The sequence below is a fragment of the Malurus melanocephalus genome, unplaced genomic scaffold (genome assembly GCF_030028575.1).
Source record: "Malurus melanocephalus ecotype Western Australia unplaced genomic scaffold, MMel_1.1 scaffold_287, whole genome shotgun sequence".
Lineage (NCBI taxonomy): Eukaryota > Metazoa > Chordata > Aves > Passeriformes > Maluridae > Malurus > Malurus melanocephalus.
This window is the reverse complement of record NW_026623519.1, coordinates 954,912-980,820: the sequence shown is the minus strand read 5'-3', so window position 1 is coordinate 980,820 and position 25,909 is coordinate 954,912. Positions and strand designations below refer to the sequence as shown.

The 25,909-nt window shown below is 41.8% G+C and overlaps 1 protein-coding gene across 12 annotated transcripts in view; it reads left to right on the top strand.

Moving 5' to 3' along the window:
* Window positions 1-429: 429 nt before the first annotated feature.
* Window positions 430-25,909, top strand: part of PHF20 (PHD finger protein 20) — a 73,960-nt gene continuing 48,480 nt past the window's right edge. For 5 of the 12 annotated variants that reach the window (XM_057376711.1, XM_057376712.1, XM_057376710.1 and 2 more), the window contains exons 1-7: window positions 430-548; window positions 4,204-4,250; window positions 9,943-9,991; window positions 15,976-16,090; window positions 21,797-21,968; window positions 22,182-22,266; window positions 22,967-23,046. In XM_057376711.1, the coding sequence (XP_057232694.1) occupies window positions 16,008-16,090; window positions 21,797-21,968; window positions 22,182-22,266; window positions 22,967-23,046 (420 nt within the window). In that variant the 5' untranslated portion in view covers window positions 430-548; window positions 4,204-4,250; window positions 9,943-9,991; window positions 15,976-16,007. Of the gene's footprint in view, window positions 549-713; window positions 837-2,745; window positions 2,785-4,203; window positions 4,251-6,707; window positions 6,846-9,942; window positions 9,992-11,528; window positions 11,658-15,975; window positions 16,091-21,796; window positions 21,969-22,181; window positions 22,267-22,966; window positions 23,047-25,909 lie in introns of those variants that run through there. The other 7 variants (XM_057376701.1, XM_057376706.1, XM_057376704.1 and 4 more) reach the window with 7 other exon arrangements.

Genomic DNA, 25,909 nt, shown 5'->3' with positions numbered 1-25,909 from the left:
GACATGGGACACCAGCCGAGGGGAAGGAGCGCAACCGGCGGCGGCTGCGACACCCAGGGGTGGATGTGCGGAGGAGCGGCTCCCGCATCCCGGCATCGGCTCGCCGGGGGGCTCAAGGGGTCAGGCCCCAACTCTCCCCTCTATCTCACCCCTATCACCCCGCGCTCACGCTCCCCGCAGGGTACTGAGGCTATGCACCGCTGCGGGTGGAGCTGCCCCGGCCCAGCGGCACAGCCCGGCACAGCCCAGCCCAGCCCAGCCCAGCCCAGCCCAGCCCGGCCCGGCCCGGCGGCACAGCCCGGCACAGCACAGTCCAGCGGTGCCGCTCCTTGCCCGTGCCCCGCCATGGCCGCCCCGACGGGCTCCGTGCTCGCTCCCTGCGCGCGCTCTCCGGCCGGAGTGGGCGGAGCTCCCGCGGCCCCGCCCCCTGCCCGCGCCGCAGCGCGGCGGCCATTTTGTGCGGCAGCGGTCAATGCGCGGGATTCAGCGCGCCGCGGGCCCGGGCGGGGCAGCTCCGTTCTAACCCCTTTTCCCGTACAGATCCCTCGGTAAGAGCGCGGCGGCGCCCGGGCCGGCCGGGCCGCCTGCCCAGCCCCGCGCTGCGGGCCCGTGGCTCGGCGGGGAGACGGGGGGAGGGAGGCCGGGCGGGCGCGTCTCCTCGCACAAAGGGCTGGGCCGGGCGACGCCTCCCGCCTGCGGCCCCGGGGCGCCGAGCGGGGCCGCTCTCGCCCGGCTGCGTCCCGATGCGCTGAGGGCCGCGGCTCGGGCCGGCCCCGCCCGCTCCCCGGTCCCTGGCTCCCTCCCGCGCCCGGCGGCCCGCGGAGCTGTGCGGATGGGTGAGTCTGTGCGGGCCGAGCGCAGGCGCCGCGGGCCCGGCCGGCGGGGGCGGCCGAGTGACCTTGCGGCGGCGCCGGAGCTCGAGCCGGAACAGGGGCCGCATGGCAGGGCCTGTAGCGGGGTCCGAGCCGGAGATTTGACGGGTCCGGAGCGATGTCCGGCGGGCCGGTTGCGGCGGGGAGCARGAGCTGTGGGGCCCCGGCGGGTCTRGTCCCGGGGRTGCTCGGTGGGCYGGCTGCACCCGGCTYAGGGGAAYTGGGGAGCCCGCATGGAGCAGGTACTTGTCCTGCCGGATGTTTAGCATGCCAGCTGGAGGCTTCCGTAAACGGTACYGCCGGCTGGAGGCTTGTGTCCCTTTTCTGTCCTGTTAAGTCTTCTTTATCGCCCTGTATTCTGTCTTTTTAAATTATTTTAAAAGAAYAGAAATCACGGTGAGTCTTTGCACTGACCCCAAAGCTGCCTGTGTAATTACCCCTATGTAATGCGGTTGGGAAACACCGTGGTGTTCTTGACAGGTCTGGGTTCAGATACGGCTTATTGCTACCAAAGTGGATTTTGGTACCAGTTGGTAATCTGTAGCCATGCCAGGGCTTGATTAATTGAAACAGGTATAATTTCGGGAAGCAGCTTTATCTCGTTTACTTATTGAAAATCTTGGTACCAGAGATGTTTCTGTGATCCCAGGCTATTGTTTCTAGCCTAAATGCTTTAAAATAAATCAGGAGGGTCTGATTTATATCTGTTTTATTCTTAGAAATATCTGAAAGTTGATGATTCCAAGTTGAATAAAATAAATGTCACTTGACTACAGAATGTGGTGTTTAATGCAGTAAGAGAATTAAATGAAATGTTAAAGCAATGTTAATGACTTGAATTAACTTTCTCTAAGTATCTGTGTAACAGCTTGTAATTGGTCACCTCTGTAACAAATGCTTTTGACCTGGGTTCATTTAATTTTCTACAATGAGTAAGTATTCTTTCACAGAACTAATTTACAAAAAAAAGTCAAGTGAGAAGATTTTGTCAAAGATTGTAGTGTAATTCTCTTTTAGTTCTTGTGTGGCTTCTAGTAGTTTCACAGTAATAAATGAAGGGGACTTAGATATGAATACATGTTACTTGACCCAAGTTAATTTGTGGTGGAAGAGTTCATACAAATAACTGTGTGGATGTCTCCTCAATGGAAATAAAATTTTGCTTGARCAGGCTGAAAGTAAAATCTGTTTGCCTGTAATTTTAAGGTCAAGTTGGGAACGAGGCTAGAATAGTAATTGYTCATAACGGCACTGCCTTGACTGAAATGTAAGAAGCATGTAATTAAATCTTACCTTTAATTGGCTAAGCTCTTTGTAGCACTTTCTTTTGCTCTTGTAGTTCCTGAATGACCTAGGCAATGATTCTGACTTAAATTCAACCTCCTGGCCAGGAAAGGAGAGTGCAATCCTTACTTTAATTGTAGGGGATGATAAATTCTCTGTAACTGAGTACTTTATTTATGACCACATCTGCAGAAGCTAGGTATGATCTATAGCTGTAACTTTGTCAGACTGACAGTGACTGACACTAGCTGTCCTGCTTGTGTGGCACTGGCCTGCACACATGTGAGCACTTGTGTTGTGAATGGAGCTAAAGAATGTACATGGGAGAGGGGAAGGATTGATTGCTCAGCCCTGCAAGTGATTGTTGTTAGTATTTCAGCTGTACTCTTGATGGTTGCCTAGTTGCATGGATACAGTGGGGTTTTTTAARTCTTAAGGAAAAAAAGGTTGCATATCCTTTCAACTGCTGCATCATAATGAGAAGTCTTGTGAAGTGCTTATGAATTCATTGTACTGTTGAGTAAGTCTATTCCTTTTTTGCTTCAATTAATTCCTCATCTTCATCCTTCCRTTCATTGCTTGCCTACAGGTTTGTTTTGACTCCTTGTCAGGAAAGTACTTTGTTCAGGTGAGAAATCGTGGCTTGGTACTCTTAATTTGTCCTTGCTGTCCATATACCAGTAGCTACATGGCCTGTRTATTTCTAAAGACCTTTTGAAACTACCTGCGTTTTTTTGTGGCTGCAAGCACCAGGCTTAAATGGTGATGCATGCATGAGTGTATACTGTGTCCATGCTGACTGGCTGCAGATAATAATGCTTATTGGGATATAAACACTTCGTTCTGAGGCATGTTAATTTGTTGATATGCCTATGTATGTATGTGTATGTTTTTACTGGGCTTGAGAACTTTCAACCAGCATTATTTAAGTGTAGCTTGCTACAGTCTGCCTTGTTTTTTCATAAACTTACCTGAAATAGAGTTCTTAAAATTGGTTAAAAGGAAATTAATTAGAAAGGAAAACTTTCCATCTGTGTCTTCAGTTTGGTAGTCTGTATTAATGGAAAGAAGCAGCAGCACTATTGCTGGTTGTGTGGGCGTTTTTCCATTTGTTTGTTTGTTTTAACATGAAGCTAGCACCAAAGAGCTTTCCTGATCTTGTTGCTTATGTTAAAATACTAGTTTCAAAATTGACTTACTCTTCTGCTGCCTAAAATCAGTACTTCTTTCCCAAGGAAATGGAGCATATCCTCTTGTTCCACAGTGTCCTTGAGTCAGGAAGCTATCTTGAACACATGTAGTGCTCCAGATATAGAGTGGAGTATCCTTAGCCTAGACCTGTGCATCAGTGATGCAAAGACAGTGCTGTTGATAGGGTTTGAGTTAGGATTTTAGTTAGGCTTAAAAGCTTGTACCGGCATAGCAGGGGTTATGAGTRCACCAGGCTGGAATTGCTTCTTCCCTATACTGTAGTTTGCTAATAGTTTTTTTGCTAAGTGATCCTGTGTATTTGTATCYGTCCTTTGCCTATGCTGCGGCTGTCTTCTCTCTKKYKSTKWYWMKRSKYKYRMARAWAKRSRCWSWKWTTTTTTTTGTTTTTGTTTTTCCTGYSATCTTTTCATCTCTAAGCTGGGAGGCAAGTCTGCAAGTAGTGCATCCCTTTCTTTCCTTTAATAAAAATTAAATAGGGGAGTCACATCCTTCTTACAGGGTGGCACATGCACAGATGATATATCTGCATTATAAGTTATCTTAAATAAAGACATATTTTTTCATCAGTATTTATGGCAGTATAACTTGGAAGATTCTCCTTTATTTGGTTGTCTTGAAAATGTCCTTTATCAACCAGTAGGGTAGATTTGGTTCTGTCAAGGCAGGAAGCAGTGAAATAATGAAACAGAATGTGGTGTCTAGGTGTCAGAACACTGTACACTGACTGGGTGGAAACAGTGACCTGTGGGATATTTGATGGCCAATATTGCAGGTGCTGCAAATTATCTGTAAAAGATGTTTCTCAGACTCTTTTTTTTAATGAATGTTTTTACAGGTAGATTGTTCTCGGAGTTGTAAATCCAAGTCCAGTTACTGCAGCAGGTACTGTAACCAGATAATTTTTGTGCTTTCTGACTTGCTCCTTCCATTTTTAATCATAATATTTTTCATCTGATAGCTAAAATTCATGTCGATGCTTGGTGATAAAAAAAAATCTTAGGTTCAGCATCCTGCTGCAAGTGAATACTGTGCTGCTAGAACACCCAGAGCAACCTCAGAACTGGGACATTGCTGCTGATGGTTTGGCACTGGGTGGTAGTATAGCCAAGCAACTAGAATCCCTGTCCTGTGATGTAGGCTTTGGCCAAAGGATTGAGAAGAGGACAAACTTTCAGTTTCTGGAGGCAGCTCTTGTCAACTGTGAGGGAAAGGTACTCTCTCAAGCATGATCTAATAGTGTGTCCAAGCAAGTGAAACACCATAGAGAAAGTTTTCCATCCCTGAGCAAATTAGCTGTGCTGGGGATAATCTGTAAGGATTCGAATAAATCAATCCGCTGTAAATCCAGATGAGGTCCAGTATGCATAAGTATTGAGAGCCAGTGCTCACTTGGAAAGTTTATTTCAAAGAGCCTTGAGGTACTACTTTTCCCTGTGGTGGGCACAAGGGTGAAATGCTGCAGCATTTTCAGGAGGTTAAAAAACCAAACTTAACTGGCAAACTTTAGCAGACTGGGAATTTGGCAAAATTTGAAACAAAATAGGCAATCTAAAGAAAGGTTTTACTTAGTAAACTCTACTTATCTGACTTTAAGTTACCCTTATTCCGAGGAGAGGAAATTAGGAGTGAAAATGGAGAAAACCCAGTACATTGATCCCATTACAATCTCAGCTATGATAAAATCCAAGGATAGTAGGGGTTTGACCGTGTGCATCTCAGAGCAGTGGGTTTTATCTGTCCTGGCCTCCTGTGGCTWTGCCCCCCCAGGTGGGGCTTCTGGTCATYCAGCCACTCTATGGCTACATTGAGGCTGCAGGCATGGGATGTGGGGCATTTCTTGTAGTGTGCCAGTGCCTGAAATCGTTCTGTGCTGGACTACCARTTCCTGGGGGCAGGGGTGAAGAATGGAGCAGTGTACCTCCCACTTTCCACAGAACTTGCCCTGCTCCCTCCCCTTCAGTTGTTTGAAGCAAGTAATCATTTTCTCTAGTTTTTAACAACAATACCTSTGGCAGAAGTTTGTACAGGGTGTGCCAGTGTTGTACACCAGCTCRTTGGCATTGATGTCAATGARAGAAGGAGGACAAAGAAGTGCTCCAGGTAACTACCTGACTCTGGCAATGTGAAATCAGCTTTTTTCCTGCTACCTGACCTGTGCCTTGGCTGTGGACTGTCCAAGACTGTGGACAGACTTGAAAGACTGGAGCAGGTTGGAGAGGAAATKTCCCATGCCCCACYARTACAGACCAGAGTCTCTGCTATTAGGAGCAGCCAACCTCCTGCTTGAGAGAGGGGGCACATCATGAGGTAAAGTGGTTTTACATAATGACCACATAGAGGAYGTGAGGAAGTGGGATGGAAAACCAACCTCTTCCCTGGTAGCACAGAAGTGTGAGCAGAACAGGTGTAAAAACCACCACAGGGAATTGTTGAAGGATAAATCCTCTTCTGTTTCCAGTGTGCAAGTCCCGAGACAGTAGGAGGGCTGATGTTACTTCCGATTGTCCTGAATTCACTTGAATGGACTTCCAGTTCATATTTACAGGAAGTGAGCAGCGAGTACCATGACCAGAATTAGAGAGGGCCTGCCTACAGCCAGGTGGGGGAAAGGGATACTGGAATCTATTGGTCTCTGTAGATCCATGGCCTGGCAGATCAGACCCACAAGAGTACAAAGTTTTATTTGGCRCTGGTCCATAATGTACCGTGATGCTATTGAGATCTGTAGAGGCAGAATCTATATTTCTAAGGTGACGGGGGAATCCAAGCASCTGMCTGTCCTGGAAGCTGAAGTGAGCCTGATGGGGAACAAATGGCAAAAACACTTCATTGTGACTGTTCCAGAGGCCCCATGCATYSTTGGCATAGATCACCTCACAAGAGRATACTTCAAAGAGCCAAAATGACATTGTTGGGCTTTTTGGGTTAGCTGCTGGGGGGACAGAGGAAATTAAACAGTTGAATACCTTGCCTCGTCTCTCCAAGGACCCTTCTGCTGTGGGCCTGCTGAGAATTGAAGAGCAGGTACCATCACTACCATGACAGTACCTTGTTGGCAATACCACATCAGCCAGGGACCCCTTTCCATRGGATGAGTCATGAAATGGACAGCCAAAGAGTGGTCAGCMAGACTCATTGACCYTTCAGTAKACCTKCATRGCCAGTGTGTGCAGTGGAGAGTGGAGACTGACACTGGSCTTTCATGGCCTGAAYGAAGTCCTACCATCACTTGAGTTCTGCTGTGCCAGACATGCTAGATCTTTGGTATAAATTGAAGTCCRAGGCAGCAAAGTGGTGCCACCATTGAAATGGCTGACATGTTTTTCTCCCTTTCTTTAGCAGGAGAGTGCAGGCCACTGTTTGTGTTTACCTGGAGGGGCATCCAGTATACCTGGAACTGACTGCCCAGAGGTAGAAGCAGGTAGAAGCACAGTCCCACCATTTTCCATGGACTGATGCAGGCTGCACTGGAAGAGGGTGAGACTCCAGAATACTTCCACTACACTAATGACATCATTGTATGGGGCAGCACAGCAGGGGATGTTTTTGAGGAAGAGGAGAAAATAAATCCCCCTGAAGGTTGTTTTTGCCAAGGACACAGACTTGCCCAGAAAATTCAGTTGCTAGGAGTAAAAAGGCAAGATGGATGTTGTCAGAGTCCAGTGKATGTGGTCATCAAAATAGCGTGTCTAGTCAGTAGAAAAGAAACACAGGCTTTCCTTGGCATTGTGCGTTTTTGGAGGATGCATATTTCATAAGATAGTCAGATTGTAACCCCTCTCTGTCATGTGACATGGGAAAACAGCAGTTTTAGGTGGGGTGCTAAATAACCACAAGAAATTTTTGAACAAATTAAACTGGAGATTGTTCATGGAGCAGCCCTTRGGCCAGTCAAGACATGATAAGATGTGAAAAATGTGCTCTACATTGCAGCTGGAAAGTGTGGTCCTTCCTGGAGTCTCTGACAAAGTACCTGTGGAGACTTGAAGACAACCCCTGGGGTTCTGGATTTGGTGGTAAAGRGGATCTGAGGCCTGTTACACCTCAGCTGAGGAAGTGATCTTGGCAGCTTGTGGAGGGTTGGAGTTGTCTCAGAGGAGATTGACACTGAAACACAGTGCTTTCTGGCACCCYGACTGCCAGTTCGAGACTGAATGTGCAAGGGAAATTCCCTTCCACAGGTCATGCCACTGATGCCACATGGAGTGAGTTGCTCTGCCCTCACAGTGAGCTCAATAGGAAACCATGATCACCCAGGGATCTTGGAAATCGTTAGAAAGTGATATGAAGGCAAAAATATCAGGAGTACCATGAGAAGAGGAGGATAAAAAGGTGCCACATGCTAAGGAGGCCCCACCCTATAATCATCTCCCAGAAAATGAAAAGCAATATGCTCTCTTCACTGTTGGTTCCTGTCATRTCATAGGGGCAGACTGAAGATGGAAAACTGCCATAGGGGATCCTACCCAGTAAGTTGCAGAAGCTATTGATGGACAAGGTGGTCAGGGTGCAGAGCTGAAAAGCCATCCAACCATCTTCAAATACTGCTGAATGAAAGAAACAGCCCATGTTGAACCTCTACACTTGATTTGTGAATGGGGRGTGATGGTCAAAACATAAATATGCGGAGGCCTGGCAGATGGATAACATCACGCTCCCACAGACCCACCAAGGCAAGCGTTACATGCTGACACTGGTAGAAGGCATCAGTGGATGGCTGGAGATGTATYCTGTGCCTCATGGCTCTGCCCAGAGTACCATCTGGGCCTTGAACAACAAGTCCTGTGGCAACGTGGCACTCCAGAAAGAATTGAGTCGGACAATGGGAATCATTTCAAAACCAGCCTCGTAGACATCTGGGCCAGAGAGCACAGGATTGAGTGGGTGTATCATATTCCTTACCATGCACCAGCCTCTGRAAAAATTGAACAGCATAATGAACTGTTACTGACCGTATTGAAAGCAGTGGATGGATCTTCAAACATTGAGATCAACATTTTGCAAAAACCTGCTTAACCAGATTAATAAACCCTTGAGGCTCCACCAGTCAAGCTGGCCTTCCCCAGTTAGAACCTCTACCTTCTGTAGAAAGGAATAAAGTCCCCATGAGAAATGGAATATGAGGAATTGCATGAGGAACATATTATGGTAGACAATTGGGATTAGTCCTACCTCAGACAAAGACAAGCCCATCTGTGGGATTGTTTTTGCTCAAGGACTTGGTTACACTGTGTGGGTAATTCAGAGGGACAGGGAAACATGTACTTCAGAGGAGTTTGATTTTTGGGTGAGAAGATTCTGTAATGTTGAATTGTATCATATTGCTGAATTCTTTGTTGCTGGATGACATTGCCACGGCCATAACTACCATGGACAGGGTATATAGACCAGTCCAGATAGACCAGTCATAAACTCCTGCTGCAGTTTGCAAACAGCCCTCCTGCCCTAGAAGACTTGCAGGATAGATGGAGCCCACAGTCTTGGACTAAAKGAACTCAACAGACATCTTGGAGRGACAGCCACTGACAATGGAAATGATAGCTGTGTTGGTGTAAATATCTATGTCTGTATATATGTATGCRTATAGTTGGAAATGGGTAGGATTTGGGCATCATATACATCATTTGGTATAGAATAAGGGGTGGATAATGTCCTGGGTCTGGCCAGGACAAGGTTAATTTTTGTTGTGACTAGAAGAGGGTATGGCWAGAATTTGATGGGGATAATATGCAGAGGGAGTGCTTGTGTGTCTGCACTCATCTCTTGAGTTTCTCTCTGGTTTGGATTACATCAGTCTTCTGACCTGTACTGAAAYTGCTGTAATGGTTCGTTTTCTCACCTTATTGCTGTTTTCAGTAAGTTGTTGTTAACCAGTGATGTTTACCTTTTCTGCCTCCAATTCTCCTTTCAGTGGGAGCATTTGATGGGAGAATACCATTCCTAACCCACAATAGATTCTATACAGCTTCAGTTCAAATAGAAACAATGAGAAATGTCATTGATATGCCCAATCTGCAGCCTGAATTTGGATTCTGGGAACAATTCAAATGACTGTTTGTCACTCCTGCAGTGTGAGGAGGCCTGCATRTATTGACAGGAATTGGATTTGTGGATGAAGAAGCAGTTCTTGAGAAACACTTGTAGTTCATTCTTGAATGAGCAAAATAAAGCTCCTTCTTCCATTTGGTAATGTAGATGATCCCATTTAGGATGTCTTCATTTACAGGAGAGGACTGCCTACTTAATGCATAGTTAGTTAATTCTGTAATATCTGTTGCACCRAAGCAGGAGTAATGATAAAGTTTCTGGTGACCTTTAGTTGCCAATAGATACATTAATGATGGAGAAATTTGATGTGGATATGCAGAGGGAGTGTCTGTGTCTGTAAGGGTCTCTTAAACATCTTTCTAATTCGCATCACAGCAGTCTGCTGACATGTACTGAAATATTTTCAGGTTAAATTCTTGTTCTAGAGGTGTTATTTTATTAATGGATTATGTTTGACTGTAGAAAGAGTGTTTTTTTGACTTTTAGTCTCAGAATTAATATGATTTTTATTTTTCCTTTCCTACAGTTGTACAGTCCTGTTTGGAATGTTTGTAACAACATAAACAARTTTTTTGGTGAGTATAAGCATGGATCCTTGTTTTTGTTAATTGTAGCTTTTTTTAGCTTTTGAAATTATGCTTTGAAATTCAGTTTTTTCTTAAATACTATCCACAGTACATCTGCAAGACTTACCTGCATTAAATTCTTATATTCTTAAAGATTGCCATTTTTCCTTCGACTGAAAATATCCAGTCTCATTAAAGTAGGTTTTCATTAATGTTGCATTATTTAAGAAAAATCTGATTTATTTTATGTGACTTAAAACATTTTTCCAAATTCTTTTTGTTTGTTCAGTGTTTAGGTGCTTGTCTTTTATCTCTAGTGTGTTACAGGAAAAGAGGGGAAACCAGAACGGCTAAATGAGACATCAAATGACTGAAAATAATTGTTTTCAGTAATGAGTRTTTATTTCTTTAAATGCACTTGGTAATTCAAATAGATTTCATTTTAGAACATTTTATTTTTTGTTCTGTTGAATTGCTTGTGTTCATAATTTCTGCTTCTGTGTTGATCTATAGCAGTCTCAGCACCAGTTTAAACTGGCAGCTCAGTTATACGAGATGTTGCTGAGGGGATGAAAATTATGTTCTCCGGGCCCTATAATCTCAGGTAGARAGTGAGGATCTTGTTCAGGGAAGGGTCTCTCATGTAACACCTTTTCCTTTTTGTCATGGAGTACTTTGGGAAAGTMGTGTTTCTGCCTGAGGAGAAGAACAAGTGTAGATTTTTACTTGTGTCAGTGCTCTTAATTTACTTGTATATAGTAGAGAAAAAGTAGGAGACTGAAATCAAGTACTCAGTCTTACGGTTTGAGGAAATGTCAGTGGTGAGGGATCAGCTGTCTAGCATTCTTGTTACTGAGATGTTATATCAGTTCAGAATCCAGATTCCGTGTYATGTGCTTCAGAGTTCGCCTGTGTAGTTGCAAGTAAGTGCTTATGAATATTTAGTTGAGGGTCCTACATCATGSAGGTAAGAACTGTGTATAGTCCCTTGTCTTGTTTGAAATGTGTCTTTTGCATAGGAGAAGGGGTATGATTCAGTATTTCTTGGAATTCGTTGCAGTGTCAGAAAGTCTTCCTGTCCAGTTTAAGTCTTTCATGTTTCTTCTCCTGTTAGAAATAGCAGTGTGAAGGACATTATCTGAAACTTACGGTCACATCTGAAAACAGCCAGCTACCTGTGAAATGGTACACAAAACCAGCATAAGGCAGGAGCAGACATTCTCGGATGAACAGAAGTTGTTCTTGAGTTAGCACGTTTAGCAGGTATAGGGGTTTTATATGTTTTTATGTGTAGGGTAAAATACAGGAAGGCGTACTTCATGGTAGCACTGCTCTGTGGTCAAAACCTACTAGGCAGAGGGTGGCTTGTCTGCAGGCATTAAAAGTCTGTTGTAATCAGCTTCCCATGTCACTTCAGTACAGTTTTTAAGTGGTACTTGTGAGACTTCCACTTACTCTTCATAAGATGCCATTAGGATTGTACAGTATAAGTGGTGTCTGTAAATACTGCTTTGCAGTCTGATATCATACCTTTTCTCATCTGCAGGTGTGTGGCTTCAGCACAGCATGGCTGTGGTCATCCACTTGCAAGGTGTTCCAATTGCRGTGGGGACCATGAACTTCTCTGGATTGACCATTCCTGATGGGGGCATGCATATTGTAGGGGGTGAACTGGGTGAGGCTTTCATCATTTTACTACTGATSAAGATGTGAGGCTGKTGTCATGTGTGCAGATGATAGAAGKTCAGAACTAATGATTGCAGAGTAAAAAAGAAACCTGATCTGCGAAATGTGAATAGGCTTAGTCCTTGGCAGTTTCATACGTAGATGTGCCAGCAGATTTAGAGCAGTGGTGCTGAAGAGGGTGGCAGTCTGGTTTAGCCTTAGGCTTTGTGGAATCAATTCTTTGTCCTAGAAGRAAGCAAAACAACAAGCTTGTAGGAGTGGCAGTGCTGCCTGCATTACCCCAGGTCACCAACATATGTGCTGTATCTTTCTTCCTGGTTTTGCCAGTGCTTTTTGTTACCTGTCCTGCCCTGTAGTCCTGCTGAATCACCACCAAGGTACCCATGCAGCAAGCTTCCCATCCAGAATAAAACATAAATTTCCAGTGCAAAGTAGTGTTATATTTATGCACACTGTCAAAGTTGACCGTGCTCCTCTTATCAAGTCAGAGAGCTATGAGGGAGATTTTCATCGTGGTAGTCTTTTTTTCCTTCTTGCATCCTTTGGGCAGAGGAAGCATAATGCCTGCGTTTGGCATGGATCCACAAAAGAATGAGGGAAATAGGCTGAATTGTGGGAGTGAATTGCATTTCTTCTGAGCTGCTTATGAAGCAGCACTGAGACAGTTTGAAAGTGGGGCTGATTTAAAGGAAGGGGTTTTGGTGTGACACTTGGTAAAGGAATGGTTTGATCTCTCAGCTAGGATTTGGAAAATAGTTTTTGCCAGGGTAGGTGTATTTGGAGAAGGCTGCAGTGATTTTGCGGTTTCCATGGAGGAAATGGTAGTGACTGTTGCTAATGAAAGTTTGCCATAAYTGGTTTACTCTCTCTGGTAATATGAAACAGATTTTCAGTTTCCAGAGGAGCCCACTTCTGTTGGAACTTGATGATATGCCAGGTTTGGGGCTCAGCACTAACTGAGCCTAAAACTGGAGAGGGTATGAACAGCTGTAGATGAAGGTGTACAGGACCTGCACCGTTAGCAGAGCAAAAAGCTTGTTTTAGAAGTCAAAAATTATGATCYGTGAAGGGATCCATATTAATGTATTTTTGTCTGCATGGCCCTGAGATAAATAAATGTCCCTTGTCATTGATATCTGTGTCTGAATAGTTGAATACTCTTTAAAAGTTTAAAAATTAACATAAGATGACCTTGATGGAGAAGACTCTTCCTTTTAAACAACATGTTTTCTTTCAATAATGTAGATTTAGAAATGTTTTGGAAGTAGCTTCTTTTGGAAGCAGTGACTTGTTTAAATCCTGAACTATTTGTTCCTGAAACAGATCTGATCTTCATAAAGAATTTTTGGAGAAAAGCCATAGAGCTCTTGGWTAGGCCTAGTCTCCTTGTTTTAATCATGGTTTTGAATGCATTGGATAAATGTATTACCAGAGTTACCAGAGTGGAAATCCTGCTTGTATCTTCATTTASGTACCAAGTTAGTAAAAATTGATTTTCTGCTGAAAAAAATTTTAGAAGAGATGTTCTGGCGAAGTATTCTTATTTCCAAGTTGTAGCTGTGGCTGTGTGATCAGTCTGGGATTGTTTGTTAACAAGCTGTTTTAATGTAGTTCAAGGTTTTAAGCAGTCCTTGCAGGAGAGGACAGAGGCTGAAACATAAAATCTTGAAGTAGGCAAGCCCTTGTGTTCAGTGCTTGCTTTCTGATAAATTTAGTTCTCTCTATGGTCACAGTCATGCTGGTGAAGCGTACTTTGGCACTGCCTCTTGGCCTACTTTGTGCAGAGCCATGTTACAGTTCCCAGTGAAGGTCGGGTCTCATGGTTTCAGTCTTGCTGTAAGGATGGATGTTTCAAGGTAGAATGGTTGAGAACATCTACTGAGTGATTTATGTCATGTAATGTTTTGCCAAGTATGCATCTGCTTGAGGACTTTGCTCCTGAAATTAGCTGCAAATGGAAAAGCCAGCCTGCTTTCATGGTCTGAAGAGCAGGACTGCTGGGTCACACAGTGCAAGCCAGAGGTAGGATGTGAGAGAGAACCCAAAGCAGCCCAAGTTTTGGAACTTAGGAGGAGAAASAAARGAAGAYGTGGGAGGAGGGACCAGKGATACGAGATTTTTTGCCCATAAAWTGTTTTCCTCTCTTTAAGCTTTGTAATCCACTGCCTTCTAACAAGCTTGTCTAAGTTAGTGAAGTGCAATATGTGTGTGCTTTGACTAATGTAGATGTTAGTGGCTAGCTGTGTTCAGATATTCCCATATGGAATCAGCTGCTTCTATAACTATGATTAAATGGCTTTGGCTGTTTTCTTCAGAATTCCTCTTAGTTGGGATGCTCACATTTTAAAAAAAAATTGACTGGATCTGTAATTTCCTCACCAAAATTGGTGTGTGTTTATTAGAAGCCCTGTTGCATGGGATCCTCTTACTGAGGTCAGGGAARTACGTTCCTCTCCAGCCCCATGTAGGTGAGTTGAGAGGAATCCCTGGCACCTTTGGGTGCATGTTGGCTTTGTGTGTCCCTCCTTAGTGAAAGGGGAAAATAAGTGTATTAGGGAAAGAATCACCTTGTGGATGTAATTTCTTCTGCAAGTGTTAAGCAAAATGTCTRTCTGCTCCACATTTGGATGCATGAAATCCTGTTGCTAGTGTGAGAAAGGGATATTTTAATGATGTAAATCTGCAAAGAATGTGGGTGGATAAACCTCTTAAAAATAAAATGTAGCTTTGCCCTTGCTGTTCAGATTTTTCCCCTTTCCCCTTTCCTTTCCCTTTTTTTCTTTTTCTTTTTCTTTTTTCTTTTTTTCTGCCTACATTTGATGCAAAATAAACTGTAAAATCCCAACTCTCAAGTGTTTCTTAGTTTCCTTTCTCAATCAAAAGTTACGGACTCCTGCTCCAACCTTTAGAAGACTGGCCTCATTCAGATCCGTGCCGTGTGAACTCAAGTCTGTTACCAAATACTGCTGTAGGAAATTAATTTTTAGTTCCTAGGTGGCTAGRGTACTTTATCTTTTGGTGTGAATCAAACTTGCAAGCAATAGTATTTTTCTCCCATACCCCTGCAGGCTGCTTTAACAGAGGTGAGGATCAGTCTAAAAGCTCTGCTTTAGAGGAAGGCCGGAGATGAGCTTTTGGTAGAAAAGTTTCTTTGCAGTGTGGTGGTTTAATGGAGGTGGTTGGGCTGCCTCTGTGGCCAGCCCTTGGCAAATGGCCTGGTTTAAAAAGTGTAGTGAAGGAGTAGCTTTTCCYTGTTGKAGAAGCTTCATGATTTTCCAAAATRTCYTTGATTTCTGAGCCACACTTGAACTTTAAATAGCTCTTCACAATGTTAATCCTTTTGTAGATGCAGCTCGGTTGATACCATTGCTGTTTATGCCTTATGTGAACTAAAATGTTGGTGCTTATTTCTGTGTGTGTCTCCTTGCTCTTGTAGTGTAAGACTAGAAGGTTTTTTATTTTAACTAGAATCCATTTTGTCCATCTATAATGACCCTTCAAACACAGCCTTTACTATAAGGACCATTGAATAAAACTTAATTTGTGTTTTTGGATCTTGTGAGCTTGAAGACTGCAGGAATGGRTCATAATTTGTGTCTTACAGTTGTGGGAAATAGCTGAGAAAAATAGCTGTTACCAGGCTTTTTCACTTGGTGTACCTTGACAGAAGCTACTTCAGCAAGATTTCTTAAACTTTTATATTATCCCTTGGAAACATGTTAATGAAGATTATTTTTATTTTCTGGTCAAAATGGTGGAGAAGTTGGATGAAAGCAATGCAGATACGCAAGCATTGTAAAACATCTTCTAAAATCAGTTAAAAAACCTACATATTTCTAATGTGTTTGAACTTTATTGGACTTGTAGTGATGARGTGGCATAGTGTTCTAGAGTGTTTCACTAATGTGGTAGCTGTTGAAAGATTGTCATTGTGTTTGTTTTTGCCTACTTTCTGTTTGCTGGATTCCTTGTTTTCATCAAAACCGGGAGGGGGGAGAAAATACTGTGGAACTTCATGTATCACTTGTGAATTGAATTGGGTTGCATAGTTCTTAATTGACCTGGAACTTGGACCAATGGACAGAGGCTGTGCCTCACTCTTTCATAGTCCAGTAGCTGCCATTTTGAACACATTCTTGGATTGATTCTGCACACTGTCGCTTGGGAACCCTTGTTTAATTGCCCCCTTGCGTTCTGTAAACTGAAATTACAGYGGTCCCTTAACATCTGGCTTCTGGGGATTATAGTGCATAAGCTTATTTTGTGTWTGTCTTGATTAGTGATTGATATTTAATTGCATTTTTCAGGGGAATAAAATCAGCAGTGTTGATATTACAAAATGACAAAACATCCTCCGAATAGAAGAGGGATCAACTTTGAGGTGGGAGCCCAGTTGGAAGCCCGTGACAGATTAAAAAACTGGTATTTTTTTTAAAACCATTCATATTATGTTAATTTTAAGTCTTTAATATCTTAAACATTTTGTATTGGTATGATATTTAGAGTCCTRGTCATTGGTTTGTAGTTAATTTATGAACGTTTATATACCAGTGATTGAAATGGGCAATAGATGCTGATATGTTGTGCTGGCCCTCGAGAAGTGTACTGGTGCTGTGTCTGGAAATAGGATTGCTCCTAAATCTAGTTGAATTCAGGCTCTCATTCTCATTAATTCACCCTCTAAGTTCTGTGCTATACTTAGTATTGCAGAGCAGATATTTTGGAAGAATTAATTCTTTGCAGTACAGAATATCCTCGCTGCTTCTTTTGCCAGTATTGCTGTGAATTTGCAGGCTTTAAAATCTGATTTGTTAGGCCTGTGTTCATATGAAGGCTCTCAGCTTTAGTATTAAAAAACGGTGTGCAGAAACATATTCATGCTAACAAGTCTGGTCTGGTGCCTGTCTTGCAGCCCTCACCTGTGATGAACACTTTTCTACACTAGCCACTGCAGTAGGAAGAGGGAAAAGAGCCTAAAATTGCTTGGGCTAACTCTGAACTTAACTGTGTTCATTCCACGTAATCAGCGCAAAATTTAGCATTTAATAATTCTCAGTGAATGAGAGATAAAATGAAAATTGCCAAAGACTCCTTAAATCCAGGAATTAATTAGGGTTTTTTTAGCTCCTGTAGATAACTTCTCTTTCCAGAAATCAACTATAGTTGACTTTTATTAAGAAGTTCGCATGGGTTAGATATGGTTGGACTTAAAGCTCTGGAACCCGCCAACAGGGAAAGTGTACAAAGTCATTATTGAAAACCRTGTGGACATCTCAGAAGGATGGAAACACAGTCTTAAGACACAGGGGATTTATTCCAAAGCATCTTAATTGCATGCAGAGCATGTACTGTCCAGGTACAAGGTGGCATTGGACATTGTGMAAATGAATAAACATAGCTCTTTCCATAGCAAATGTGAAGTATGAGCMTTAAATGACATTTATACGTTAATTTAGCTTACCTGTGCAACTAAGAGTTGTGTAGGTAAGCATTGATCTGAACCTGCCTGCATTGTCGGTAGTTTTGACTTCTGTTAGTACAGCAAAAAGATTAGGCAGGCTTACAAAAATTTCTTAGACTGTCTGTAACATAAGCATTCTTAAGATACAGTTTGATAGCTGGTGTTTGAGTAAGGCTAATAACTTGAGTCATGACTGTTATCCTTCTGAGGTGTTTGCTCAACAACATGTTTGGGTTGGGTCTACATAGTTCTTGCTTGGGAAAACTTAGTTGGGGGAAATTTAACAACTTGYTATACTTCCTGCATATTCTTTGGCTTAAATTTGAATTTTGGATATGCTGTTTATTCTATGTTTTTTCATTTTTGGAAACACTTTCTCATAAATGACCTGTCCTACACATAGTGCTTTGCAGCTCTGATCTCATAACTTGGTTATGGCCTCTCCAGTTCTGAAATCTTTTGTTTGCTTGCTAAGTTTTGAACCCTGGATTGCGTGCATTTCTTTTTTCAGGGTTTCTAAATCAAAATTTTTAAGAGCTGGGGGCTTAGCAAAACTGTCAGTGCTGACACAACTCATTGGGTGTGGATTCATAGAGGACAGCAGACTGGTTATTTTTGCTCTGCTACTGTCATGTACCCCTGTGCAACCAGGACTGCTCCATGGTGTGGTTACAGTGCATTCCTGTGGGGGCACAGGATCCTCTGTTTGCGGACATTTGCTTTTCCCAGTGCTAGACCTTGGAGGTCCAAGCTTTTCTTGTGTATACATTTGTTGCTGTGTTGGCACTAAAACATAGGTGCAAAGTCTTCTGTTTGGTTGAAGTGCTAGCTTTGATTTCTGTGCTCAGTACCAAGCACATCAGCCAATTCATGAGTYACTATTGCCACTCCATTGGTAATGATGCTTTGGAAAATACTTTATTTCAGAGTGCCATATACCTCTCTTTCACAGTAGTGGCTTGTGCCCCAAATTGYTAGTTAAGAACTTCCAGTGTGTTTGGATGTATTGTCAGCCCTAGTGAAGAAAAAACTTTGTATGCCAGCAGAGTAGTCAATGTGGAGGCAGCTTCTTGCCAAGGTGCAAAGTGAATTTTGCATCCTTAGAGCTCGTACCAGAGGTTGCTTTGTTGTATTTAGAATCATAGCATATTGAAAATGCACTGCAATTCCTGGTGCTGTTGTCTGYTGTGTCCTATACTTGAACTCCAGGGAGTGAAGTGAGTACTTTTGTGCTTGGCTTAAGTTCTTAGGGCTTGGGTTGATGGATCAAAGCTGTCATGAAAGATTCGTGTCTGTTGACCTTGGGTTGCTAAAGGGAGAGAGCCTCTGTGGACGCTGAAAGCTCTCTTGGTACATAGTGCTGGGGTTCAGAGGGTGAAGGAGGGGTACTGCCACAGTTGGGTGGCCTTGAATGGGGAAATGCCAAAGGGGTTGCTGTAGCCATGGACAGGAGCACACTGTCCCAGGTGAATTGACTTCCTGRAACCTTTTACATTGGATCATTTAAACTGATTCAGTGCTGGCTAGCTGCATCCTTTCTCACTGAAAAGAGTATGACTCTTCCGGAGGCCTGCAGTAGGTAAATGATGTTACCTTGTTGTAATGACCCCGCCAAGTTTTTCTGTCTATTGTCTGAGTAAAATGAATGTGAAGGGACTTTTGATTCTAGTTGGAGCTCTTGAGTAATATTGAGAGTATGGTGCTACCTGTTAGATTCAGATTGTCAGTCCCATGAGTTCAGTTATTCATGCTGTCAGGAATTGRTCTAAGTACTGAAAAGGTGAACCACTGTAGCTGTTGTCTTTCACAGTGCTGGTTTTCCTCTGCATTGCTTTGACTGCAATAAGCTTGTCTGTTCCTAGTTCCCAGGGAGTCAGCATTTATAGCAGTTCTGTTTTGGTATGTAGGAAAGGAGAATGGAGAGAGACTAGTCCAGGCAATTTCCAGACACTTACCTCTTCCYGGAAGAGGGTAGTTTTACATTTGTCTGCCATAAACCCATTTTCATACTGATTGCTGTGCATTGACAGTTGTAGGCTGCAGTTGCCAGTCATTGCTAACCATAGTCTATTTAGAATTATGCTCTTTGAGCTTTTGATTGTCATTTAGGTTCTTTGAAAACTAATGCCAGCAGTTTGGGCATCTTAGAGGTTTTCCCATTCTGTTTAGCCAGTTCCTAAGTCCTTGAAAGGTACGAGCTCATAATTTCTTTCAAATTGAGCTGAATAACTGCTTCTTTTGCCCTCCTTTGCATGTTGCAAGAAGTAGTTTCTGATTTCAGCTTGTTTTTCACTGTGTTTTAGATAAATGTTTAAATCAGTATAATTTGGGTTTTCTTACTCAGAATCAATTAGCAGTTTGAATACTCATTGAGTCAGCCGATGACTCCTTTTGTGATTTGGGGGWGGATGTGTTGGGACACCCTGGACATATCTCAGTTGCGCTTTAGGACCTTATCCAAGTTTCAGCTATTGGCTTTTCACTTTGTGTGTCCTCTCATAGTATGTTTTTTTTTTTTATAAATCTGAATTTAAGTTACCTCTGCCCCTTGGTATGTTCCCAGGCTTTTTGGAGAATGTGTATGGATAATGCTTTATTACTCTTCTGCATAGATCTATGAGCATTTGTGCCTCCTGATGTGCTGTGCTTGTTCAGTTTTATGAAGGAATACACATGTGGGAGGAAGGAAGCTTGGCCTGTCTGTGTGTGGTGCTCAGATCTGTTGAGAGCCTGTGAACCTTGCTGCTTGGTTTTGGAGCTGCGAATGCTCTTATCTGAAAGGAAGGTGGTGTCAAGGCCTGTCAGAGTCCATGGATAGATCTGACACAGCTTCTAATAGGTTTAYTGCTCCAGTCAGGAGCACTGAGTGTTTACTGATGTTCTTGCTTCAAAAAGAGATGTTRAGGCTTTGCAGCATGTTCTCCAAGAACTGACAGGGAGCTAGCTCTAACTCAACCACACTTACTCCTGCAGACTGAAATTTGGTCTCATTGTCAGATGTGTTTTTTGTGATGATCTTGACTCCCATCAGTGAAGTGGGATAGGTGCACATGGCACTGGCATGTGGTTCTGGGATGACAGTTCCAGTGGAGAAAGTTCCTCATTTTGCTGGATATGAAGTATGGAATGGTCTTGCATCACTGAATTAGTTCACTTGTAACTTGTCTCGGTGGTAAAGAGTGGATTGTGTTTCCCAGAATGGTTACCTGCATGGACAGGATTATTAGCTGGATTCTGAGTCAGCACTCTGTCCTTTTTATCAGCTTCCCTCCTTGAGAATCTGGACAAGTCCTAGGCATACTGCCATCCCAAAGGCAAGAACACCCTTCTGGCTACTCTTGCTGARATGATATAGGATTTCTTACCCATTTTTGCTTCACTCAGATTGTAGGGAATGGGATACTGATTTTTGTCATTACTTGTACTTAGTGATACAAAAAAAAAATTATGTTTAGTAAAACTACATTGTGACTGTGACTACTGCCCCCTCATGAACTTGTGGAGGACAGTTGAGTTACCTAAACATAAAATATCTTGACTGTCACAGGAAGGAAGCTTCTTTTTTTTTTCCAAGAAACTGGTAACGAGTTAGAGGTGTCCCTGCTTTAAGTATCTCCCGTTTGTGAAGTTATGACCTGATTAGATCTGCTGAAGGATTTCAGTTGTAGGTAGGTTTGCTTTCCCTTTTTGTAGGGTTGTAGAATGGTAGCCCGGGTTGCATTTGAGTCTTAATTCTGACATGTCTAGGCTTTATTGTTAGCATGAGGCTTSATCCTTTTGAGATGCCAGTTGTTCTGTTTTTTAAGTGTGGTTTATCAGGTAAAGAATATTTGTGGATTTGGGTTTTGTCTTYAGTACTTTGTTCAAGAATTCACTAAGGCCTTGCCTTTCTTCCAAAATACTGAAAACATCATAATACTGAAAATGGAAATTTTCTCTTGATGTTGTTACTGTGAACGGGAAGGCACTATACTTGGAAAGTTACCTTCAGTTGAGGTAGTGAAATATGCTGTGATTCTTACTGAAATACTTACTGAAGTGACAAATTACCAATGCAATTTGAAGAAATACAGAGTTTACAAGGTCTTCCTGATCAGAAATGTTTGAATTTGACTCATCTCAGATTCCTGTACTTTCTCTGTACTGAGAAACTTGTATTTCAGAATGCCAGGGTTTTGCAGATAAATTTCAACTTYGAGAATCTAAAAGTTAAATTACATTTAGTATGCCTGCTGGGTTTTTGTTGTTACATTGGGTAGATGATTCATGATGGCTGGTGATGGGTATTTCAGAGAAATGAGTGTATTGATGCCCAGCTGTTATTCTTGATAAGAGTGAGCTGAAGCTATCGATTTTGTGAAATGTGACRTTTCTAGATGTAGGAAAGGTCTTTGACTTCTGGATCTGTAGTTAAATTTCTTTTTCCACCCCAGACTAATAACTCCTTAGTTGTCTGCTTTTGCTGCAGCCAATGTWTGCATTTGCTATTCAGTTTTGGGATTTGTTACATGCTTCTGCTCAGTCATTATGTGACATCTTTKTTGCTTATACAAGTGGTACATCAGATTAATAATACTGGAGGAGATAAACCAAGGTTTATTTGTATAGAGTGTCTGAGACAGCTTACCTTATTCTTAATTAAAATATTTTAATCTATCTTTGACCAGGTATCCAGCACACATTGAAGAAATTGATTATGAAGAGGGGAAAGTACTCATCCATTTCAAACGCTGGAACCATAGATATGATGAATGGTTTTGTTGGGACAGTCCTTAYTTGCGTCCCTTAGAGAAAATACAGTTAAGAAAAGAAGGATTGCATGAGGAGGAAGGTTGTGCAGTAAGTAGAAATTAGAGGACATTTGTGTGTGTAACAGTTTAATGTGCAGTTGTATGAATTTTGCTTTAAAATGCTTCACTGTTGCTGTGTTACCTACTATGTAAATTTTATGTTTTCCCTTAAACATCGGAAAGCTAGTAATTGAAATGTTTCAATAAAGTTGTATGTTTCAGTAATTCTCAGTTGAAGACACTTTTAACTACTGTCTTGTAGGGATTTAATATCAATGATCAGGTATTGGCATGCTGGTCTGACTGTCGCTTCTATCCAGCCAAAGTTACTTCTGTTAACAAAGATGGTAAGGACTCCTGGTTTTGTCTTGCTTGGTAGTCATGTATTTCTAACTGTGTTGGAACCTTGTTGCTTWGTTGGAGAGATACCATAGCAGATAGAAAACAACTGTGAAAAACTGTATTTTCAGTTATGTGTTTTAGTCTGTCATCAGCTTTTTAAACTTCTTACCCTGTTTATGAGAGAAAAACTTTCTGCTGGGATATCCAGTCAGTAATGGCTTTAAGTATATATGTGGAGAAAGTTATTTAAGTTCGTTTTTAAGAGATGCCTGTAACTGCAATAAAASCTATTGTCAGAGCTGCRAAACCYCTTAAAAATCAGAAGGGGAGGGGSAACTGTGAAAGATTTGATCTARTGCTGGGCTTGCCTTAGATTGTGTTAGATCTTGTCTAAGATGAAGAAGAAAAAGGCTATGTAATTATGTATTGGAATATTCCACCAAAAATATTTTGGAGTTTTGTGAGTAAAGCCCATCTGAGGATAGACRTGGACCTTTATTTTGACCAGAATTATTTTGGATAACTTTGCTGTGTCTCCTTTAYCTTGCATGTGATAGGAGCTCTGTGTTGAGGGTTCTAACAATACAGAYAAGGCACYTTTCATCTAGAGCTAGCTGTACAGYTGGAGTATTGGAGCTRTTAGTTGATGCTGTGTTAAATAACTTCTGATCGTTGAACTCCTATGCTTTTTTTTTCATATTTTAGGTACATACACTGTGAAATTTTATGATGGTGTAGTTCAGACGGTCAAAAATATTCATGTCAAAGCTTTTTCCAAAGATCAGGTAAGTATTATGTTTGTGCAGCTAGTRTATTCTAAAATAAACAGTTCAGGTGRCTTTGATGAATTACAAAACRTGAAATGAATGAAAAACCTTTATTGCTGAAATACAGTATGTCTGAAATGAAGTTCCTTAAAATGAAAAGTTTATGTGAATCTTTGTGCTGTGATGTGCAAAGGTCTCTCTTAGGCTCTCTAAATGCACCTCTTGAACTAAAGAAGTCATAGGTATATAACTAAAACAGATTTCTAAAAATCATTGGAAAATGCAGAATGTACATACTGAAGCTAATGGTAAGGTTTTGAAACATGTTGTGATTGTTTYACCTGTTTGAGATTAGTTTGAATATATATGTCTTACAAATAAAGGAGTGAARACTATGGAGYGAACAGAAACTATTTTCTCCCAAARTAACTATWTGATATTCATGACACTTYTAAGAAACATGGCTATTAATYTTTCATCTCACAACTTTRAGAAGATCAGCRTTTTTAACTATTCCTTGTTTTCCTTCTGTGGTTTGGCTGTTTTACTAACCCTTCACCTGCTCACTGCAGTGGGTTCAACCTTAAGCTCATAATAGAAATTAGTAGTGAGCCATTATATTAAAAAAATCATCCTGCTGATGGTGTGAAGGAAGAAATGCTGCTCTGTACTTCGATTTTCATATGCAGATGTGCAGGAAAGGCTGAGCACGTTCTGGTCTTTAGCTTGGTTAAAACTTCTTAAATACCTGCTTCACAATAATTTTCATTACAGGCAGGTTTTTAAGTTTGATCTTTTGCCACACATTCCTATAGTATATTCCTGTGGTAATTGTAGCCTGTGGGTTTTTTTGTCACACTCCCTGCTTTTAGTTTTCTGAAACTTGTAACTTTAAGCAAAGAAATTGAATCTGTTCCCCCCCCCAGCACAAGTGCTTAAATACAGATTTCAGTAATGAATGTCAGTGGTACAATTTAACTTTGTCACTGTTGTGAAGAGGTATGCCAAACCTCCAGTTTCCTGTATCTGTCAAGGTTGGAGGGAACACTATTTCAGATTTGCCATAAAGTGCCCTTAATAGCTTTTAAATAGGTATTATTGTGTCTGGTGGAAAGTTGACTAATATTCACAAGCAAACCACTGCAGAATCTTCATTTCCATAAGAAATGTTTTTATGATATTTAGCATTAAACAARTGAAGTTGAACAATCTGAAGAAATATTTTGCATAAGAAAACAAAAATATCTCTCCTTTAGGAAGTTTCAGGTTTCTGCATAGCTTTGGAAAGGTTTTGAAAGAAGAAGGAAGGGGTTTTGGGTTTGGTGTTTTTTGGGTTTTTTTTCCCTTTTATCCTTGGTCCAAGAAGATTTCTCCTAGCTCAAGAGAATCTCCTAAGTTATGCCAGAACATTTTTTTCTGTCCTTTAGCATAAAAAGCATAAACTTAGTATTTCTTAGTGCGCTCTGTTTACACAAGCAGACGTCTTAAAAGAAAAAATACTCGAGCCACTGGGGAGCYCAAGATTCGGATATGAATGTAAGTTACCTCAGGTGGTGATCCAGGTACAGGAGTAGTGTAGCAGCATGTTGAAAGTGGAGYGGGGAGCTGTCTTGTTCCTGTTTTTCAGGAGGAGAGACTGGAGTCATGAAAGCACAAATGGCTCATGTTTTAGTAGTTGTTAAGAAAAAAAAAAGGCTCAAAACTCACACAATTCCTGAAGGGAATAACATAAGCAGATGAAAATTTCTTTAATTACAGTATTACTCTGTCCCTGTGTAGAGGCTGTGTTGAACAGTGGTGGTAAGATGCTAATGTCCTGTGTCAGTGTGAATGTCCCTTTGCAAGGACACACAGCTTTTAAGAGTTCAGTAACACCAAGAGGTAATTCAGGCCTACTGTATTTATGATTCATTTTCTTGAGAATATTTTGACTAAGATGGCTTATGATTGTTCCGGTAGCACATACTTGATTCAAATCAAATGGTTCTGTGAGCATTACAAGTATCGAAACATAGTTGCCTGAGGGTTGTTTTGAGAGTTGGGKTTTTTTTTCCCAATGTTTGAGTTTCCACTGAAGCTTCTCCCATGAGGAATTTACAGAACGCAGACTTACAGGATGTCTGGTAAAAGGGACACTCAGACATGTGAATGACCCCGTTTGCCTCACTGTTTTCAATTGATTTCACATTTTAAAACAGTAACTTTTTTCTAAATCATGTCTCTACTGAGTATGGTTGAAATAATATCATAGAGGGTGGAGCAGATTGCATGTTCATAATTTTATTGCATCAGTATTATTTCTTAAGGCTATCAGCTCATGTAAACCACATACAGACAGGAATATCAGGGTAGGAAGAGGCAAGATGTAGTGCAGTGCTAGAAGATAGTGAGTCTTAAGTGGATTCTCAGAATTTCATATAGCTCAAATCACCTTTTCCACTTTCTTTCCCCAGAAAGGTGTCGAGGTATTTAGCCTTTCCTGTCCTCTGATCCTGGATCAACATTGGAGCTTCTTGGTCTCCTTAGCATTGTGTCTGGGAAGGAGCATGGTTCCTCCTTAATTCTTCAATTAAGCAACAGGAAGAGAGAAATTAGTTGAACTAAAGTCAGTTCTGACACATGACAAATTGTCGTGGGTTTAAACCTGRTTTTTCCCAATCCGAGTCACGGCACCAAAAAATGTCGTGGTTTGGACTGTGCTGAAAGCCAAAAAGCACTGCACCCACGATGTTYTCTCCTTTCCCCCACTAGAGAGGGAGAATTGAGAGCAAAAGCCCAATTAACACGAAAATTTATGGCTTTCTGATAACATAATTGAGAGAAAGATACGTATATGCTCTAGAGAATGGTCAGACAGGCTGAATAACCTAAGTTGCAAAAT